This window comes from Sceloporus occidentalis, unplaced genomic scaffold, assembly GCF_023333645.1.
Source record: "Sceloporus occidentalis isolate IW3139 unplaced genomic scaffold, rSceOcc1.0.p SCAF_5, whole genome shotgun sequence".
NCBI classification, from domain to species: domain Eukaryota; kingdom Metazoa; phylum Chordata; class Lepidosauria; order Squamata; family Phrynosomatidae; genus Sceloporus; species Sceloporus occidentalis.
In genome coordinates this window covers 117,661,125-117,679,363 of record NW_028316985.1, presented here as the reverse complement: position 1 = coordinate 117,679,363, position 18,239 = coordinate 117,661,125, and the positions used below count along the sequence as shown (strand labels likewise).

At 40.0% G+C, this 18,239-nt stretch overlaps 1 protein-coding gene across 1 annotated transcript in view; it reads right to left on the bottom strand.

The window, feature by feature from the left end:
- DCUN1D4 (defective in cullin neddylation 1 domain containing 4) overlaps positions 1-10,723 on the bottom strand; it is a 28,844-nt gene extending 18,121 nt beyond the window's left edge. The window contains exon 1 of the mRNA XM_089525221.1: positions 10,583-10,723. Within this exon, the coding sequence (XP_089381347.1) occupies positions 10,583-10,607 (25 nt within the window). The 5' untranslated portion in view covers positions 10,608-10,723. The remainder of the gene's footprint in view (positions 1-10,582) is intronic.
- Positions 10,724-18,239: the final 7,516 nt, after the last annotated feature.

The following is an 18,239-nucleotide window of genomic DNA, read 5'->3' as shown; positions in this document are numbered from 1 at the left end:
TAAGATATACCAATATTGCACACAAATGTATTTTAAAGACAATCTAATAAGAATACAGTTCAATAAATGATACAAATATGGCTTTCCAAAAATGATGCACTCTGCACTTCAAGAGGATTGCTTTTATATAATGACAATGATTTTACATGCCTGTGTACTGTGGGCAAGCTAAATATGGTACTCTGTATACATTACAAAAGAAATGTTTTACAGTACACAAGGGATGAAAATATTAATCACATATAACGATTGATATTGTTTTTAAATTTTTGATGTAAAGTTTTTAAAGTGTTTTTATTTTGTGAGCTGCCTTGGTTCCCTTTCTGGTAAAAGGTGGCATAAAAATGAACTAACTAACTAACTAAATAAATAAATAAATAAAATAACCAAAGTAATAACATACCCCAGTTCCAGAAACACAGATGTGCTTATAAATTGCTTCAGTGCTATCTGAAACTAGTTCAAGCCATGGCAAAAGGATAACCAGAGTCTTCACAAGGCTACAACCAACAGAGATTTATAACACACACTTAGAACTTTCCAGCTATGAAGCAAGGACAGAAGGACTAGCTTACTGGAGATACTGAGATCCAGCTTATAAAAAGCAAGAATAACTATAGTGTATGTCAACTGCAATTCCACTATAGCAGTTCACAACTGACACAGGTTTCTGTCAACACAATTGACTCCATGGTGAAAAACATCTCTAGAATTGTGTAGAGAGAAAGGTCCCTTTCCCTGAAAGATTTACAGTACTATATATAATACATTTGGCAGTGATATTTCACTTTGGCATGGCAACTCTATAGCATCTTCCTGCACTAGCAGAAAACCCTGATTTGCTCAACAGCAGACATGGTGTCTTGCAAATTAAATTATCTACTGGCAGAGTTGTTCAAAGGATTGCTTGTCAATTTTATTTTAAGATCAGCTTTTGGTAAGATCGGCTTTTTTATTTTTGCATTAGGGCTAAAGGTCACTTACCCCCCATAAACGCCATTACATTATCTTGTAAGAGGATATTTTTCTTGGGCTTCTTCAGCTCTCTCAAAACATACAAATTGTAGATGTAATGTGAAAAAGTTTTCCATCTTCAGTAATATAAAGTTAATTTTAGCTTTACAAAAATGTCATGGAATAAATAAACCTTGCTACATGCTGATATGAATGTTGCACCTGTCTAATTCCTATAAGCATACAGACTAGACAGTACTTAGAATGATCACTCAAATTATGTCACAGAAGAGAAACATTCCATGTGGTTCTGTGTTAAACTGCTCTACAGAACTTGTGGATTTTCTTTCTGCATGAGTATACTCAGTCAAATATGGCTTTACAAGATTACTGGTTCAAGTTACATTCATAACTGGGAATGCTAAGTTAAGAGCTGGGCAATTATCTGAACCAAAGAAACACCACAGAAAGGAGGGTATGTGTGTCAAACCTCTGGTTGTGAAATTTACACAAACAGAACTAAGGCTATTATGCTCATTTAACTGCCTTTGTTCCTAATAAAAGGACATTTTCCTGAATTCTTTCATTCTATAAACCTAAAATACAGCCAGCCCTCTGTATCTATGGATTCTTTAGTTATTCATGGCTTCAAACTATTCAAAAATATATGAAGTCCAAAAAGCAAACCTTGATCTTGGCATTTTAGGTAAGGGACACCATTTTACTATGCCACTGTATTTAGTGGGACATGAGCATCCATGGATTTTGGTATCCACAAGGTGTCCTGGAACCAAACCCCAGCAGATATCAAGGGCCCATTGAGTAGTAAAATTTAAAACATGTCAAAAAGATAGCCATATTAGTCCTATTGTTTCAGTACAAAAGAGAAAGGGTGGGAAAGGAATCTAGTGGCACCTTTAAGTGATTGATTTCAACATGAGCTTCTATGGATTTCAATTAACTTCTTCCATGCATCCAGAGGAGCAGAATGAAATCCACGAAACTTCACATCAATATTAATGAATCTGTCTCAAATGTGCCACTAGATTCCTCCCTCTTTTTACATTGTTTTTTAAATACAATGTTTCTTCCAATCCTCTGATGTGATCATTCTTTGGAGGATATCGCACAACTGAAATTGGAAGTATAATCCAGTGTCATCTTGAATGCAATCATGCGTATTCATGTTATTGCGTGAAAGGTTACCACACGCGATCACTGGCAGTCTGAATGCACTCCGAATGCAATCACGCATCAATCCACAGTTAAGTAAATTTTTTGAACTAGCGAAGTCACAAACCCTATTCCTAGGCAACTTCACACTCAGTGCGCTGTTGTTTGGTGTGATGTGCATGTCTCCTTTGGTCCTGGTTTCCCCCCCCCCAAATCCGGAAGGGGAGGGGTTTCCCATGAAGCCACACTGCAATTCCACTTCAATTTTGCTTCCACTTGTCCTTCAGCATTGCTGAGGGGAGCTGCTGCCTGCTATTAAGAGGCATGGACCAGGAGCTATTAGATAACCATTATATTCACGTTTTAACATGACAAGAGTGAATATATGCTCATTTTAACATGAATAGAGCATATTCTTTCAACCATTCTTCCCGCCCCCCTCTCCAACCTCTTTTGTAAGTTGTAGGGTTCCTTGGTTCCTCTCTCTCACTCACCTAAATATGCTATGCTCCAGTCATCTGGAGTTTCACTGAGAATGCGCAAGGGTGCCAATTTGCAATTAAGAACCCACTATGGCTTACTTTGCACAGAATTTGGGTCGCGTTCGGGGAGGCCATTACAGCAAATTTAAGGTGTGATAAGTAATCATGTAATTGCGTGAATTTTTGAATTGACCTCGCTATCTTCTCTTTTGAAATTGAGAGACTCCTGTTCCATTTGATAAATTCCCCAGACAGAGAATGCAGCATTTGACATTTGATGTTACACACATTCGAGCTAGACTCGTCATATGACTAGTTATATTCTACATAGAAAAGCAATCTGAAGCTTCAGCAAGATGTTAAATCAGTGCAGTAAGGGTCAACTTATTTCATGGCTGTATACAACGATGAAACAAGATACAGACAAGCAAGGCTGGTTGCTGCTAAGCCTGGGGTGAACAAGCTCCTGTGATAAGGTAGAGCAGAGGTGAGCAACTGCATCAAGACCGGGTCCGATTTTTAGTCCTGTGAATTGGCTGTACTGGTGAGCTACAAGTGACATCATATAATTTTCAGCTCCTATTTGGAGCCAATTCCATCATACTTTGAAGACATGTACTACTGGAGGGGCAATTTTCAGGCATAAATCACCTCCCTAAGATGTTTAGTTTTGGGGGTTATTTGGGGTGGTTGGGTAAATCTCAAAAATGGGACTGGGGATCTTTCCCACAGGCTGCAGCTTCCACATCCCTAGTATAGAACCCTTTTATTTAATCTCCAAAGCCTACCAGCAGCATCACAATTTGGATTTATATGCTACTTCCAACATAGCAGGGACTCTTGAACCTGCCAAGATATCAGCCAGGTATATTTATGTGAATGGGGTAGTGCTCAAGCTGGCCTGTCTACTACTGAACAAGTTTGATTTGCTGAAAATTAGCCACACAACTTAGGGGTGAAGAAGATGGGTGGCTAGGAGCAGCCTCTGGCCGCTTCAGCCATGATGGGGCCCCAATCAGCCTCAGACTGTGGCAACTGGATGGCCCACTCCTGTAGCAGGCCGCTGCTGCAGTCCCAAACAAGATTAAATCCGCTCTTTTTGTCTGTGGCTTTGGAGAACCATAAGTGGCCACAGAGCAGCTTCCCCCCAAAGCGGCTAGAAGCCACTCTATTTGGCCCATCAAGAAAGTGTTTGGAGTTTAATTTTGTTTTACCATAGTTAAATAAATGTTTTTCAATTCCACACTTCCAGATTTAACATCAGGCTACAGAAGCTTGCTCACTGCACATTTCTCCACCACTACAGAGCATCTAAATAAGCTTTTAAAGTGATTAAGTCACCCATTTGTACATCAGCAAAGACTAGAAAACCAAGACTTAAAGCAATTTTAAAAGCAGCATTAATTCTCAATAATCAGAACAAGAATAGAGAAGGTGCAGCCTGTGGGCCACAAGCAACCCTAAATCCTATTTTTAAAGACCCTGAAACTTCCAGGTTCTCTCTCACACACCAAATTAAGGTTTTGTAGATTTACAAGTGATTTCCTCTTGCAAACCTGTTTTCCGCTGTGTTTCCTCTCTTCATTCACTTGGTTTAAATCTTGCTGAAAGCCTAAACATAGCTACAGGGTTCAGACAAGTTGATCAACATAATTTGACTAATTCTTATTACTTTTCTTAAAATCATTTTAAAGTTTAACATTTCTGCTTAAAAATACCATCTAACCAAAAAAAAACCTAGCATGCATGCTAAAGAAATTCGGAAGATGTGCATACTGGATTTTGTAGTAATTTAATTAAAACTGTACCCTGGTATACTGTATGTAGCTCACAATACTGAGTGACACTGAAACTGTAGTATAAATATGTCTTATGTCAGTTAACTTTGTAGAAGTCAAGATATTAGGTAAAATCTAGTCACTGGAATCTGAAATAGTTCTGTGCTCTTCCAAAAGACTTTCCATTGTGGCTCACAGCTGCACTTTCTCTACTTTTGTTCTAGGGTTATTGAGAATTAGTGCTAGTGGTTCACATTACCTTAGATTGAAGACACACAACAGCAAATTGCAGGTGCTTGTGGCTTGCATTTAAAACTGGGGCAGTGGTTTTAGTCCTGCCTTTCTAAGAGTCACTTGCACACTGACATGGAAGCCACCAGTTGCCAATGATTACAGTCCTCTACTCTGCCCTTTGCCAATCCTTTCCTCAGTTCCCCACAAGAAGCTTATAACTTATAATTATATTATAACACAATTTATAAGACTCTTCCTGAAATAATCCAGTTTGAGACTGCTTTAACTGACATGGCTCAATGCTAGGGAATTCTGGGATCTGTAGATCTGTGAAGCATTTAGCCTTCTCTGTCAGAAAGCTCTGGTGACACAGTAAACTACAATTTCCAGGATTCCCTAGCACTGAGCCAGGGCAGTTAAAGCAATCTCAAATTGGGTTATTTCTACTGTGTTTTTGGACCTAAGATGCTAGAGCTCACAACCAACTCATGAAGTGTCTGACATTTTAATTAAGTGTACATTAAGTTTCTTTAACAATATTCTACATTAACCCAAGATTACTCTTGCCACTTTATCATTCTTGATCAGGCTTGTCATAGCCATTCCACTTCTCATTTGTGCGAAATCACCAGGTGACCAATCAAAGACATTTCTCTGAACTTGGTGAACTGGTTCTCTTTTTTTCAGAATACGTTTAAAATAAAAAGCTTGCTTTGAATCTACAATAAAGCTTTGTTTTACTATTGGAAACATTCTGCTGCCAATTAATGACTCTAGCTCTTCATCTGAACAATATTGAAGTCTTTCGTTTTGGTTTCATAATAGGTTAGAAAACACTAACTAATGTGATGTAATAGAAACATTTACGGAACAATCTTCCTAACACTTAGCTGGGGAAAGTGTAGTCAGGGACCATCTAGGGGGCAAGGGGACTCTCAGAAAAAGCCAGTGATGTGATACAGGAAGGTACAGTGGGAAGGAAGTGTCTCAGACAAATTTGGTCTGCCTGATTTTCAAGACTTTTACCCTTCCGTTGCATTTGCTTGAGAGCCAGCATGGTGTAATGGTTTGAGCACTGGACTATAGTTCCAGAGACAAGGGTCTGAACCCCCATTCAGCCATGAAAACCCACTGGGCAAGTCAGTATGTAGCGAGATCTTGTAGCACATTTGAGACTAACTTCCCCCTTTCAGTTAGTCTCAAAGGTGCTACAAGATCACTCTACATACTGATTCTACAGACTAACACAGCTATATCTTTGAATTAGAAAAGTCACAACCTCTTAATGTCTTAATGATGAGATCACTTCTGACTAAAGAGATATTGGCCTGTTACAGACAGCCAAAATAAAGCTGCTTCGAGTCACAGTGGAGGTATGGTGTTTCACTGATGCATTCATCCTAAGAGTCCAGAAGCCACACCAAAGCCATGCTCTAGTCCTTAGGGCTGGAGAGTGGCTTTGGTGCGACTTCTGGACTCTTAGGACGCATGCATCATTGAAACACCATACCTCCACTGTGACTCGAAGCAGCTTTATTTTGGCTGTCTGTAACAGGCCTTAGAATACCTTTTTGAAGGAGCTGCTGAGTCATAAGTTAGTAAGCATGGCACATTTTACAGTGATTCACATTAAATCATTTTGTCAAGCAGAACTAAGGTAATGGACTCCAATGCATTATACAAGGAAGATGAGTTTAAAAAGAAATTGACTCCAAACTGGCTTGCATAACCATAGTTATGCTGTTTCTAAGCACTATTCTATACATAAACCAGACTCGCTAGATGAGCGTAAGCTTCACTGAAGTCAATGAGAATTGTTTTTGCCTAAGTATGTGCACTAGGACTACACTACAAGATTAAGACTGTGAAGTTAACTGAAACAACAATCTTCAACAATGGTTACAGACCTCAGACACCTTCCCTGACAACCAATGAGGCTCCTTCTGTTAATCTTTATTTTAAAAACATTTTTTTTTTCTTTCTGGTAGAAAGGAAGGTCAAAGATGAAAGTGCAAAGGCAGGCATAATGCTGAACATTAAAAAACCAAAAGTAATGACTACAGAAGAAATACATAAATTCAACCTATACAATGAGGAAATTAAACTAGTTAAAGATTTCTCATACCTCAGATCAAACATTGATCAGAATGGAAACTGCAGTCAAGAAATCAGAAGAAGACTAGGAATGGGAAATACAGGTATGAAAGAACTAGACAAGATCCTGAAGCGTAAAGACTTCTGCTAACTTGGGTTTTGTATACAGCTGACAGTGCACAAACATTTAGAATTGTCCAAGCCACTGTATTCCCCATCCCCACATACAGGTGTGAGAACTGGATAGTGAAGAAAGTCAGCAAGGACAATATGAACTCATTGGAGATGTAGTGCTGGAAAAGATTGCTGAGGATACCATGGACAGCCAAAAAGACAAAGAAACAGGTCCTTGAACAGATCAAGCCTGAAATCTCCTTGTAAGCCAAGATTATCAAACTGAGGTTGTCGTGCTTTGGCCAGATCATGAGAAGGTACAACTCATTAGAAAAGACAATGCTGAGAAACGTGGAGGGTTGTAGAAAGAGAGGAATACCCCTTACCACATGGATACTCAATCACATGCCTAAATTTGCACAACCTAAGCAGAACAGTGGAGGACAGGGGGTCTTGGAGACATCTCATCCATAGAGTCACCAAGAGTCTGGGTCACCATGAAGAGTAAAAAGTAAAATGAACAACTCCTACCACAACCATCTTTGTTTTGAATGACCAACTGCATATGGAGGTATATGGCTGTATGCTTGCTGAGGCCACAAGATCCTTGCTTGTGGACATATGTGAGAAAGTGAGCAAATCCATGTGTGTGCATGCACAGTAGTAGTCCAGTGCAAAGATGTCCACGACCATAGCAGTAGTGATTCAAGGTGAGAGGATGCACACGGGTTGTTATTTGAGGCAGGAGAGAAGAAATGTTGGGAGAATGAAATGGCTGGCAGAGGGAGAAGGCAAACAAAGGAACCTGCCTTTTATCAAATACATTCCCATTAATATCAAAAACCATGGCGTCAAAGAAATTGTTTGGTTATTGGGACTGAAAACTGACCTCAGCCTTGTACTCGGTCTTTCAGGCAGGCTTTTTTTTTAATGTCACTAGCTACAAACCCCATGGCAACCATTTTTTGAGGCATCTAGGGCAGTTTTCTCAGTTTATAAATCTACGCACAGGCCAAAAGAAGTTGCAGCCTCTGGTACGTAAGCTGGTAATATTAAGCTTAATGGGACCCACGTTACAGTAAGTGTGTACTGGACAGCAGCTGAGTTTGTAAAAATGGTACTGATAGCCCTAACAAAAGAATACTAATTATGGTTTACTTACCCATAAGCATTACCCAGTCTAAAATATTTTCCCTGTTCTGCTAAATATGTAATTTCAGATCCTGCTTGTGGGTTGTTGGGTTTTTTTAACCTTATGGTGATTTCTTTCATGTTTGGCACAAAGATTGATGGTAACTCTATATTATTTAGAAAACATTTTTGCCTAACTGCTGAACTATTGTAAACAGCATGTGAACATGCTGAAAATATAAGATTTCATATTGTAAGCTCAAGGGATTTTTTTAAAACATCACAAAATCTCTTTATGGAGTTTGTCTTCAGTTGCCTGAGATGAGCGAGTCTCTTGCTTTCAGTCTTGGCTTCTAAGCATTATATCCTACATTAAGCTTTTATTATAGAACAAGTGAAGGGGTTTAGCTTGAACTTCATACAAAGAGTAGGATGCAGCCCTAAATGCATCCTACTCCTTGTATGAAGTTCAAACTGAACTCCTTCACCTTCCAAATGGTTCTTTTACATTTCCACAAACTTAAATTGTGCCTGAGAATTACCCCCACCTCCATCAGAAGATGAAGACAAAACACAGGCTGAAGGTCAAATCAGGCTTCAGTCTGAGGTTTCATTGAAGTCATATGAAAAGATTGGAATATAATACTCTTGGATCCTAAAAGAAGAACAATGATGCAGAGAATGCAGGCATATTTATAAAGCTCATAAAATCAATCCAGGCAGATGAATATCTCTCATTACAGTCCACCTGGTAGGCCTTAATGGTGGTTTTCTAGCAGGTCAGTGACCTGAATTCCTATTATCGCTGTGGAAGAGTTGGACAGCTACCATGAGAAATAACTTGTCTCTCTTAGTAGACTAGTAACTTTTGCAAGTAATTTTTAAAGGCTGAATGTGCGTTTGTAAAATCTGAATATTAGGAGGGATTCATTTAGAAATCCTGAATGTTTAAGAAAGATGCAAGAAAAACTCAATGTATTCAGGAAGCAGGTTACTGGTGGTAAAGCTGGACTAACTGCCTCCTGGAAATGCTACCTGGTGACAAGGTGAATGCCCAAATCCATTCCAAAACAAGCTGACTCTGAACCTACTGACTTGGAACTTCCTGCTTAGCAAAACAGCCAAAGGCTCCTTTACTCTCGCCCTCCCTGACTTCTCCAGCAACATCATCCAAGAGGGAGCTTTGCCCAGTGAAGAAGGCAAAACACTACGGAAACAGTGAGGGGGGAAAGATCATATTAATCCAAGCCAGGAGACCCTCAAGAGTCAGCATGGTAGCATGTTTCAAGTGCTGGGCTCCATAAACCCACTGGGTGACCTTGGTCAAGTCACACTCTCTCAGCCTCAGAGGATGGCAATGGCAGATCTCCTCTGAACAAATCTTGCACCCCACCCCAAAAAAACCCTCCATGATAGGTTTACACCTTAGGCTCCACCGTATGTTGGGAAATGACCTGAAGGCACACAACAACAGAGGCTTTCCTCTCTCCTCTGGTGCTGCCAGTTTGGTTCCTCCTGGAAAGGAGCAGATATAGCAACAGCAAGTATATTTCTATGCTGCTGATCAGTGCATTTAAGCACTCCCCAAGTGTAGTTTTTGGTAGATTTTTTGGACTATGTAGTTTACTCTTGATGTTTTCCCAGCATCTGTGGCTGGCATCTTCAGAGAATGTTGACATGGAAGGGAGCGGGGTATATATGTGTGTGTGTGTGTGTGTGTGTGACTCAGGGTAGGGAGAAGTGATTTCCATATTAATCTGTGTATTGTTCTGTTGTTGATGGCAAAGGCTTGGGGTGGGAGGATATGCAAAGAGGATCAGTGTCTTTTTGGGATACAGGAATGTATGTTTTAATGTTGTGTTACACACAGGAGCAGGATAAAAATAAATCATTATGATGATGGATGCTGGCCATGAAAGCCTTTGACTGCACTCCCTAAGCGGTGTACAACGTATAAGCTAAATAGATAGTAATAAATAATCCCTCCCCCCCCCCCCGCAAAACAAGCCTGGTACTCTAAAACAAATGACAGTACTTGCCCAGAGGGAAGCCATACTTGCCCACAGGGAATGATTGGGGAATTATTCGCCCAATGATTCTGTATGGGCCAGTATGGTTTCCCCATGGGCAAGTGGAGTCATCCTAAGTACGACCCAAAGGAACCCTCCTTCCCACAGACACACAAGTCCCCAACTGCAGACCCTAAACAGGGGTGGCCCATAGGAGAATAAAGGGCCAGAGGATAGAAGGGGGGTGAAGGGGAGGAGACATTCGGGAACGCGGCGGGGCACCCTGGGAGTTGTAGGGCGCAGCCGAATCCGGGGCCGCGCAGGAACCAGGAGGCAGGGACTACAACTCCCACAATGCAGCGCAGGGAGGGAGAGAAAGACAGAGAGAAGGGGAAAGAGGGGTGTTCCTGCGTCCCTTTCTCCCTCCTCCTCCCACAGAGGCCCCTCTTTCCCGCCCCCGAGAGCCCTTTCTATAAGAACTGCGTCACGGCTTTGTCCCCTCATCTCTGAGGAAGCCTTCGCCTCCTCTTCGCCTCCCTCTCCTCGCTCTCTCTCTCTGAGGAGAAACTTCGCTTCCGCCTTCTGGACCCCCAGCCGCCCCCAACCGACTTACTGACAGCGGCGGCATCCGAGTGCATTTTTGGGCAGCGGTCTGAAGAGGCGACCGACCGACCGCCCCGCGCCTTCACACTGGGGCCCGGCCCGGCCCGGCTCCCTCCGTTGTTCCGCTTTGCTCTTCCCAAACCCTCCCACACACAAGCCACATCTTTCCGCCCCGCCATTGGACGGCGGGTTCTTCCGCTGCCGCTGCGATAGGGCGCCTCGGCTGTCCATCCTAGCTGGCCCCGCCCTCGCGACTTTACTATTGGACGGCGGCTCTAGCAAAGGGGAAGGGCCACCGGCTCCGCGATATTCGATTGGGCCACTCCTCCTACCACTGCTGCCACCGCCGCCAATCACCACAAGCCGGCGTGTGGGGAAAGGCCGTTCCTAAAGGCCTCTCGGGGTTTATGGGGCGGGGCTATCTCGAGGCCACGCCCACCACGTGAAGTGATTGGCTAAGGCGGGGAGGCACGCGCGCCCCGGAGGGTATTAAGGGGGGGGGCGGCTGGGCTGTTGGTCATTAAGGGAAATGTTTGAGTCGAAGAGTCAGCCAATAAAGCTATTCCATCCCATATTGAATGGGACACATCACAGGCCTCTCCCCAAACTGTATTAAGCACTTGTTGTAGGAACGCACTGCTTCGGCCCTAACATTTTTTTCAGTCTCTCAATTGAATATATATATATATATATATATATATATATATATGAATAAATAAATTTATGAATAAATGTATTCCCCAACATGAATAAATAAATAAAGATGCACAAATAAATAAATAACATGATAAAATAACATAATGAAATAAATAACAATAAAAGTAATAAATAAATAATAAAATAAACAATAATTAATAAAAATAACAAAAAACAAAAATAATAAAGTAACAATATAAATATTAAAATAAAAGATAAATAATAATAAATAATAAAATAAAGATACATAATGAAATAATAATAATTTTATTTATATTTCCTGCCTCTCCTTGCAGATCGAGGTGGAATTACATCATAATAAATAATATAATATTATAATAAATAATAAATAATAAACTAAAATTAAAAATTATAAAAACTATAAAATAATAAAATAATAAAATAATAATAATAAATAATAATAATAAATCAATAAAGGGAACAGAGGAAGGTGAAAGACATATTGCTGCGGTGTGCCTTCGAGACCCAGTCACAAGGTTTCCTGGGGCTGAGAGAGTGTGACTCACCCAAGGTCACCAGTGGGTTTCTATGGCCATGCCGGGATTCGAACCCTGGTCTCCTAAAGTCAGTAAGGCTATCTAGGCTCCCTTTCTGCTGAAGGGGGGGAGAACCTTGGGCAAGTCACACTGTCTCAGCCTCAGGGGATGGCAAGGGCAAACCCTCTCTGAAGAAATCTTGCCAAGAAAACCCCGTGATAGGTTCTCATGACGGTCACCTCAAACCGCCACACCAGGGTGAACCTATCATTGGGGGTTCTTCGGAGAGGGTTTGCCCTTGTCTAGCGCAGAGTTGCCCCCAAACTGTGCCCTTTAAGAGATTTTTTGGACTGCAGCTCCCAGAAGCCTCAGCCATGTTGACCAATAGTATGGGATTCTGGGAGGTGAAGTCCAAAATCCCTTAAAGAGTACAGTTTGGGGACTACTGATCTAGAGAAATTCTTGTAGCACCTTTGAGGCTAACTAAAAGAAAGAAGTTGGCAGCATGAGCTTTCCTAGACTTCTGTCTACTTCCGCAGAAAAAAACTCATGCTGCCAATTTCTTTCTTTCAGTTAGCCTCAAAGGTGCTACAAGAATCTCTCTAGAATAGATACTGAATCTACAGACTAACACGGCTATATATTTAAATATATAGCCCTCAGAAAGCCCTATAGACGGCAGCCGTGGCCTTTTCACTTGGTGCCACTTTGCACAAAGCTGAGGTACAAGTTGTACACTGCATCAAGGCATAGCTTTGCCATCAGTGGCAATGGAGGCAACATAAAACATTCAACGCCATCACTTTTATTTGACCACACTCTTTCTGTGTGTAAAAATAAACAAGTATTTAAAACATAAGTCCATTTAATGAGGAGCAAAAGTCGGTTATGTTGACCTAGGCACAAAGCAAGGTCAATTTTTAGTTCCTTCAGTTGAAGGAAGGCCTCAGACACTTTAAATTCTAGTGCTTTGAAACACTGGGACATTGTGTGTTTTAAACGTGAAAAGGTTATATATAATTGGGCTATTAGCTCTTTGACGCAGCTGAAAAATATTTGAGGGAACTATGCTGGATTAACCCTGAGGGGGTTATTATGAGGGGAGTATAGCAAAAACAATGGAGAGTTCTGTTGCAGCCACTTACAAAACCTAATAGCATGAATAAACAGATTTATTTTTTGGCATTAATTTGGGGGGGGGGGGGAGAGGGGCCCAGGGGCATCTCCCAGGCCTCAGATATTCCCTACCATTTTAATAAAATAACAATTTCAATTTGGCTTTTGGCTTTTCTTGGCCAATGCTAAATATATTTGCAAAGAGCCCTTTCTGCTATCCCACTTAGGCTGCATCCACACTGCAGAAATAAACCGGTTTGACACTGCTTTAACTACCATGGCTGAATGCTATGGAATTCTGGGAATTGGAGTTTGTCGTGGTGGCACCAGAGCTCTCCGACAGAGAAGGCTAAATATCTCAGCGTTGCTGAGCCATGGCAGTTAAAACGGTTTTAAACTGGATTATTTCTGCAATGTAGATGCAGCCCGAGTTTCACTCTCAATTTATAGTACCTGCCCAAGCTGCTGAATGCTATCCCTCCAAACAGGTTTCTTTTTAATTATTTTTTTAAAATTGTACACAGCACATAATACAAATTGTACAATCCACATTTCATAATATACTTTTCTCCCCTTTCCCCCCTTCCAAAAACAGCATTTGAGGGAAAGACATTCCAATCAAGTTAACAATCATTATCAGAGATGTGGAAAATATCATTAATTATATTTTTAACTTCTTCATACCCCATTTTACCTTCCGCTTTCTTAATCGCAATTTCCCATTTATCTTTCCATGATTCTTTATTGCTTTCCAATCCCCCCAAATAGGTTGCACATTTCAAATAGCTGTTGTAATCTGGGTGGCCTTGGGCAAGTCACACTCTCTCAGCTTCAGGGGAAGACAACAGCAAACCTCTGAACAAATCTTGCCAAGGAAACTCCATGATAGGGTCACCTTACGGTTGTCATAAGTCGCAAACTAAGGCACACAAAAACAAGGACAAAACTGAAATCCAGAGCCAATTGCCAGTTTCATTGGCACAGAAACCACCAGTTACTACCGGATCAATGAAGCTTGCTGCAAAGCAAGTGACTATTGGAGGATAACCATAGTTTTTAAGGTGCTCATTAGTGAGGCCTTTTACAGAACAGCATTTTAAAATAATTTGCTCTACTGGAATAGCTATTTTAATAGAAGAATTCTCCCTGTCAGTTGAGATGACAGGTCTCTCTAGTCTAGCACTTGGTTGCCAACAGCAGCCAGTTCCACTTGAGCAGCTCAGAATCAGAGGCCATTTCAAACTATGCAATTATAGTGCTATTATTTCACTTTAACAGCCATGGCTGCCTCCGGTGGGAATCCTTGGGCTTAAAGCCTTGTGAGGCACTAAAGCTGAGAAAGAAAAGATAAGTCTGCACATCCTTAGTAAGATACTGTATTTTATTATTTAAAAAGTTCGATAGATTATCTGTTTTTTAAAAAGCCCAGTCCAGTTTGGGATATATATTGAATTGGCTGGCCTTCTTCAGGAATTACATTAGAAGCAAGCATAAACATCAATAATAAAGTTTCCAGATTTTAAAATAATGCAAATTGCATTCATGTAAAATACATTTATTATATATAGTATCAAAAACATGTATAGTGGTCCCTCCACATTTGTTGGGTTCAGGGGTGAATGAATGTGAAAAAACTGCAACTAACAAAACACTATTCTTTTTACCATAGAGAACACCCTTCTAGGAATCCCCAGGTCCTCCAGTGCAACTCTGTAGTCAACATCTGCCAGAGGTTCATTATAGAATTGTGCTGGAGGACCAACAAATGCCTAGGGAAGTGTTTTCTATTCTAGGTTCTCCAGCACAACTCTATGATCAACCTCTGGCAGAACTGCACTAGAGAACCTAGAGATTCCTAGAGAGAACCTATTAATCAAAATCACAAACAATCAAATCCCCAAAAGTCAAAGCTGCAAATGTGGAGGTCTCAATGTACATACCATTCATATAAAAAGCAGCAATATATCAACAGCAGAAATTTGCGAGTCGGCAAAAAAATATACATCTCTCCATAAACTAGAGTGTTAAACAATTCAAATGAGACAGGATATTTATCAAGATTTTTAAAGAATAAAATACACTTCATCATTAACCATGTGGATTCCTGTCTCTTCTTTTCCCAATGGAATAAGGACTTTATCACATCAGCTTGCTGTCCCACCACAATCACACTAGTTTAAGAATGGAAGCATACTGGTTTGGCGTAATTTCTTATACTTGTTAGCACTTTCACAATCCATAGTTATGTGATCTGTTTTCCACACTGCCAAATGCCGCTTTCCAGGAGGAAGGGAGGGAATGAGCGATCACAGCTGCCAACTGTGTCCTAAAGCTGTCTGGTGTGTGAATTGGAATACAGCAGCCAGCTTCAGGAAAATGTTGATGGATGCAATCACTCCTCCTCCCATCTCCCAAAGCATGAGCTACTGTGTGCATGTTCACACTGCAGCCCCGCACAAGTGATTGTGGCTGCAAGCCACCTCTCAAAATTGGCTGTTGTGTGAATGTGCACACAGCTGCTGCTGATTCAGAAGGTGGTGATCCTTGATCCTCCATGCCCCCCTTACCCATCCAGGAGCCATTCCCCAGAAGGTCCTCCCTTGGGGGAAGCCATAGGGCTCAGCAGCAGGAGCAGGAGCAGCAGCTTGGGCATTCCGGCTGGGCACCACACCCTCCATTCTCCTGAGGGTGTCCTCCATTTGGCCCTTGGGGGGAACATGGGAGGGTCCTGGCACTGGAGGAGGATATGTCAGAGACAACAGCAATGGTACCACTGCTAATACTTACTAGTACTGCACAGAAAGGAAGAGGCACTAGGGATCATGCTGAAAACGTGTATTGGATAAAGTTCAGACTAAAGAATTTCAAAAGAAAACCAGCCTGTGCTTTATAGATTATAGCAAAACTTTTGATTGTGTAGATCATTAAAAACTATGCATCACTCTTTTAAAAAACGGGTGTGCCACAACATCTGATACCTAAACTGTACTTGGGGCAAGATGCCACCATTAGGCAGAATGTGGGAAAATGGAATGGTTTCCAACTGGCAAAAAAGTCAGGCAAAGCTTCATTTTACCACCCTATCAGTTTCACTTGTATGCTGAACATGTCATATGTAAAGATAAAGAAGGATTAGACTCAGAGGAAAAGTAGTATGGAAATTAGAGGGAGCCACATCAACAATTTAAGATATGCAGATGACTAGCACCACCATTCCCAGTGATGCCACTATGAATAGCACTGATTTCTTAAATGAGTTTTCTTCATAGGCTACTAACCATAAATTAGCTTGCTACTTAGGACTATTGATGGTAAACAGTAGAACAGCGGCATGTCAGGATTGGAGCATTAATGCTAAAGTTATGTATAAATTCCAGAGTGATATGGCTTTTTAAAAAACTGTTTAACATTTCCTAAGATCCCTCTCCTTTTTTTCTCTCTCTCTGAAATAGTTTCTGATTTCTTTTCATAGTTGAAAGGATACAAATAAATTCATTAGTATAGTTAATCATTCTAACTGAGTCTACTGGAAACTGAAAAAAATCTCTCATATTGGGGAAATTGTAAGGGAAAATTAACTGTACCATGTTATTTAGAAAAATAAGATATTTTACAGAAAGGTAGAGAAATGGAGGAAAAATGAGAATATGAAAAGAATAATTAGTAAAATTTCTAAAATTTTGGTAGAGAATGAAGGAAAGAAAATAAATGAAAATATTTTGAAAGATATGTGAAAAAGAATGGAATAAAATTTGGGAACAAAGACATTTGAAAAATTTATTGATACAGATAAAATAAAATTATTATAAATTGATTTGGAAATGGTATTTGATACCAGTGAGACTACATAATATAGATAAGAATAAGTCAAAAATTGTTGGAGAGGTAATCATGAAGTAGGGTCATATATGCATATGTGGTGGCAATGTACAAAATGTGAGTGGAAATGTGATATTGGAAAAAGAAAATATTATGAATATAAAAATAGATAGAAAACCAAGTATAGCTTTATTATCAATATATAATACTGTGGAATGGTAACAAATTTGCTTACAGCAGCAAGATTAATTATAGCAAAATGTTGGGAAATGAAAATAAATGTAGAATTGGAGGATTGGTATAAAGAAGTATGGGAATTAGCGATTAATGATAAATTAACATGTAAATTGAAAGTAAAAATGATTTTGATGAGATATGGAAAAAATATTGAAAAACTATTAAGAAAAGAAGATGGAAAATTACCACAAAATGAATTAAAAGTTTGGATGGAGTATAAAGATGGAAATGGCTGTGGAGAAGGGGAGCACTGAGATGGTATGTTAAAGATATTTAGATATAAGATGTTAGAATGCAAATTATATATACATACACACACACACACACACACACACACACACACAAAGGAAAATGTTATGTATTGTATTGTACTGTATATTACAAGAATATTATTATTTTTTAAAAAAGAAAAAGAAAAATAAGATATTTTAAACTGAAGGTGAGCATTCAAAAAATGGTAACATCGGCATGAAACTGCAATAGAAATGCACTCTGCATAACTCCTGATATTAAGAAGTCATGGGGAGTAGAATAATATTGCAAATAGATGAAGCATGGAACATATTTCTAATCTACTCTCTAGCTAGAGCAAAAAAGTCCTTGTCCACGAAGGTGCTCCACAGCTGCCTACAGACATAAAAGACCATTTGGGGACAAAGAATCAAGAATACTGAATTGATAAACAGGTCCCAGAGGACCCTTGCCAGCTGGAACAGCTTCAGAAGATAATTGGAGATTGTGATGGCCAGCCACAGCGCTATCTCCTTGCTTTATTAAGCATAAAAATGCAGCATTTTCTATCGTCCATCATACGGTAAAGTATCTAAAAATGGTAGCTTACGGTATATAGTACAGTACTACAAAAAAAAAATGTTACAATAGTGGGCCCTGCTGTCACACCTCAGATGGAGGCTTATCCTCCCCTGACTTGGGGGTGTGGTCCACTCCAGGTAACACCACTGCTGCTCAAACACCTACCTTTTGGCAGAAACAGGCTGTGGCATTCATTTGCTTCCCTTTAAAATGCTTTAAGAGATGGTGGGAGTGAGGTGAAGCTCAGTGGGAGGAGAAAGAAGAGGCCCTTGAATTTTTTCATTAAAATTTCAATATTCAACATTTTAATTTTTTTTAAAAAAATTAAATTTTTGACATTTTAAAACCTTTTTATTCTTTTAAATTTTTCTTTAAAAGTACTTAACCAAATCTTCACTATGTATATGTAAATACACTTAGGTTGTGCATATGATATTGTAATTTGAAGGGATAATTTTAATTTTTCTAGTTGTTTATTTCACAGCATTA